This window comes from Myotis davidii, unplaced genomic scaffold, assembly GCF_000327345.1.
Source record: "Myotis davidii unplaced genomic scaffold, ASM32734v1 scaffold1059, whole genome shotgun sequence".
Classification (NCBI taxonomy): Eukaryota; Metazoa; Chordata; class Mammalia; order Chiroptera; family Vespertilionidae; genus Myotis; species Myotis davidii.
The window spans coordinates 736,525-740,559 of NW_006290038.1; the positions used below are offsets into that span (position 1 = coordinate 736,525).

The following is a 4,035-nucleotide window of genomic DNA, read 5'->3' on the forward strand; positions in this document are numbered from 1 at the left end:
GCCTGCATTTCCTCTGACCAGCCCTTCCTGCAAGCTCTGTCCCCTGTCCTCCCGGGCTCTGCTCTGTCCCCACGAGGACACCCTCCAGCCCCGCCTGGGCTCTCGCTCCTGAGCGCCCGACACGGCGCGGTGGGAGCTGGTGCAGAGTGGGCTCTCGCCTTGTTTCCTGTCTTTCAGGGTCGCTGCCCTGGGTTGTCTGATGTTCATTATATTGGACCCCAGGTTTTCACATACTTTATCCTTGTTTGTTTATTTCACCCAGGAGAGCGAACCCGGCCCTGTCCCCTACCCCGGGTAGAGGGGTCCATCCCTGAGGTTCCTGATTGAGCCAGGGCCCCAGCCTGGTGCTGAGGGGCCGCGGCTGTGCTCCGCACCTTCCCGGGGGTCTGGGCTTGCTCCCGAGGTCCATGAAACCACCCCCGGGAGGAAGGGGTGCTCTGGCCCCGCCCCGGGTTGCGAGGAGCATCGCCTGTAGGAAACCCCACCTGCTGACAGGGAGTGCGGATGGGAAGGTCGACACAACTCGCGTTACAGTCCTTTCAGCCTTTGGACCAAAAGGTAGTTTGGCCGCGGGTCAGCGCTCGGACGATGGTGCGGTGATCGGTTTGGGGGCAGAACCAGGAAGGGAAGGCTGAGCGTCACGGTGAGCAGAGCGGGTCATCGCCATCTGGAGGATTCGAGTCACTTTTTCCACGTCCAATAACCAACTGTGCTCTTCCCAGGGAGGCCTCTGGATGTAACAATACGGATTTCCTGTCTTTGCTTTCTCTTGGTCCAGCCGTGTGCCGCTACCCCCTGGGCATGTCGGGAGGCCACATTCCGGATGAGGACATCACAGCCTCCAGCCAATGGTCAGAGTCCACCGCGGCCAGATACGGACGGTGAGGGCGGGGCCCAAGGCAGGGACCTGGGCAGCAGCTCCGAGTGGGACAGGTTTCCTGGACAGGCTGTGCTTGGTGGGAGCACGTGGGAACCGGAGGACGTCACGGGCCTGCCCTGGGCTGCGTGTTCTTAGGGAGAGTTGGGGCTCGGCCGCAGGTGCAGGTCTGGCGACATCCTGACCGTGGAGGCCAGGCCACACTACAGCGGGGGCTCCGGGTGCAGTGGGCCGGCCTCGCCCTCTCGCCGGGAGATGCTGGAGGGTGGCTGGGCAGCAGATGCGGGGGTGCAGGTTAGTGAGGACCTGCTCTGGGAGCACCCTGCTCTCAAGGACGCCTCCCGGGAGGCCCCGTCCCCAGGTGTGTGGCACTCCCCATGCGCTGGGACCGGGTCGTCTGCAGGAATAAACTCCTTGTCAAAAGCCCCTCTGCTTGTTAGGGCCGAACTGCCTTCTTCGAGCTGAGTCTTTTGGTGTGAAGTGTGGATTTCTGTTAAACTCGCATCACCCATAAGAAGAGCAACCTCTATAAATTCCACTCGTGCGTTAAGGACGAGAGGGGTGGTGGTGGGCTGGACGGGGTCAGCGGGGTCAGAAATACCTGTGAGCAAAGGCACATGCCAGGGAAGAGGGAGGGTGCCCCAGGGTCCCCGAACGAACCTGGTACCCAGTTCCCCATTCTGCTCCCGGCAGCGCAGCCTGGACGTAAGCACCAGATGATTCGCGGTTCCCTCTTTCCTCACTCCCACCATGTTTCCACCTGCTGGGCGGCCACACCCCTCCTGCTGGCTGCGCTGCCAACACTGGGAACCTTAGCCCCCCCCAGACTTCCGGGCGACCATCAGGGGAGGCAGGTGCAGTGACTGTGGGGGAGGCTTCACAGCACCTCCAGTGAGGTCTCCGCATCCGGAATCAGGCCTCCCTGTGACCTGAGGGCCCCAGCTCCCAGTGGTGACTGTCCTCTGGGTCCCTGGTGCCAGGGAGAAGGGCCTGACCATGCGGGGCACGGTGGTGCAGCCACCGCGAGGGAGAACTCCCTGGTCCTGTGCCAGGCCGGGCAGCTGCTGGCTGTGCAGGGAGCGGAGTCCGGGAGTCACAGATCCCCGTCTCGCCCTCGTGTCTCAGGCTGGACTCGGAGGAAGGGGATGGAGCCTGGTGTCCCGAGATCCCGGTGGAGCCCGACGACCTGAAGGAGTTCCTGCAGATCGACCTGCACTCCCTGCACTTCATCACGCTGGTGGGGACCCAGGGCCGCCACGCCGGCGGCCACGGCATCGAGTTCGCCCCCATGTACAGGATCCACTACAGCCGGGATGGCGCACGTTGGATCTCCTGGCGGAACCGGCACGGGAAGCAGGTAGGAGGCGAGACGTCCAGCCCTGGGGGGAGGCTGGGGGAGGAAGGGTCAGCGGAGCGTCACAGCCACCCCCACTCTCTGCTCTCCGCTCAGGTGCTGGACGGAAGCAGTAACCCCTACGACATCTTCCTGAAGGACCTGGAGCCGCCCATCGTGGCCAGATTCGTCCGCTTCATCCCGGTCACCGACCACTCCATGAACGTGTGCATGAGGGTGGAGCTCTACGGCTGCGTCTGGCTGGGTAGGTGTCTGAGCCGCGCTGGTGCGTGGTCCCCGGTGCGGGCTTCCCTCTCGGTCAGAGGAGAGGAGGAGCATCGTTCACCCAGCCTGGCTGCTCCCCATCCCGGGAGGGGTGTTCCCAGCGCGGCATCACTTCAGTCACCCCTGGCTGCGCTGTGCCCGGGTCGGGGCCTGGGGGGCCGCAGCGCAGGGGCAGCCGGGAGGCTCCCGGGCTGGTGGGCTCCGGTGCTGACCGTCCGTTCCCTCGCAGATGGCCTGGTGTCCTACAACGCTCCGGCCGGACAGCAGTTCGTGCTCCCTGGAGGCGCCGTCATCTACCTGAACGATTCTGTCTACGACGGAGCCGTCGGGTACAGGTAATTCCCCGAGACTTGCGTTCTCAGAATGGGAAAATGGCCCCTAAAAGAGAACCATGGCTTGGGATCAATAGCCGATCAACCAGTCAATCCACCCCCAGTTTCCTTCAGACCCTGTCCTGGGCGTCACGGGATAACCTAGATGGAGCCAACGGGAGTTTACTCCCAGGAAGTGGGGCCTCCTGGGAGGACAGGGAATGGCAGGGAGTGGAGCTCACAGGGCGGCTCTGGGCCAAGGACATCGCATGCTTTCCCCCTTGAAGCGGGACATAGGGTCTGACTCACGAATGGCAGCCGTGCACGGGCCGCAGGGTTGGGAGGCGTCCATTTAATAAATTGCACAGGTTAAGAGGTTCAGGCAGGATGACCCATAATTCTGCGTGCTTTAGAAGGTGCGAAAAGACGGGGCCAGTAGGAAAGGCTTAGGGCAGACAAGGAGGGTTCCGAGGATGGGCTGGTCCTTGGAGCAGAGGGGAGGGGGGTGAGGACAGGACGCCTGGCCCAGGAGCTGGAGCAGTGACGGCCTGAAGTGGACCTGTGAGGCTGTGTGCAGTCCGTTCAGGCCCTGCAGGAATTAGGGTTGGGTAAGACCTGTCCCTACCTGTCCCAGGTGGCAGCACACCTGGCCATTCGCCCACCCACTTCCACACCTTATCTCGCTCAGCTCAGTCTTGATCGGCAAAAGTGGAGCCTGGCGGAGTCAGCCCACGGCGAGGGCCAGACTGGAGCTCCGAGGTTGGTGACTCAGGAGCGTGGAAGTCCAGGGCCACGGCCCCGAGGGGAGAGCAGGCGGCTGTCCCCGCCGCCCTGACCGCAGCCTCCTGCTCCGGTCACTTCCTTCCCATCCGCTCGGCCCGCCCCTCCGCTGCCTTGTCGGTGTGCCATCATCCCTCGGCCACAGCCCAGCGGCTTATTCCCAGGGCCCAGAGGAAACTCCAGGCTTGAGTCCAATTTGCTAACCATGGTGCCTGCTGAGCACAGTGGGCATTCTCACCATGCAGCCATTGGTCCCGAAGCTCTCAGTAGAATGGGGCTAAAATAGGAATTAGCGGCCACACAGGGGTGTGAGTGAGCCGTGTCCTGAGCGGCCTGGCGCAGGGGAGTGGGACGCCCGGAGGAGCCCAGCACGGAGGGAAGACCCTGGCCCACTTAACGAAGGTTCCTTTGCTTCGCTCCGAGGCTTATGGGATTAAAATGGAGGGAGG

At 63.3% G+C, this 4,035-nt stretch overlaps 1 protein-coding gene across 1 annotated transcript in view; it reads left to right on the top strand.

Moving 5' to 3' along the window:
* The window catches only part of DDR2 (discoidin domain receptor tyrosine kinase 2), a 57,050-nt gene that overhangs the window by 46,034 nt on the left and 6,981 nt on the right, over positions 1–4,035 (top strand). Inside the window, exons 3-6 of the mRNA XM_006763173.2 lie at positions 779–881; positions 2,003–2,234; positions 2,328–2,475; positions 2,725–2,830. Coding sequence (XP_006763236.1) covers positions 779–881; positions 2,003–2,234; positions 2,328–2,475; positions 2,725–2,830 — 589 coding nt within the window. The remainder of the gene's footprint in view (positions 1–778; positions 882–2,002; positions 2,235–2,327; positions 2,476–2,724; positions 2,831–4,035) is intronic.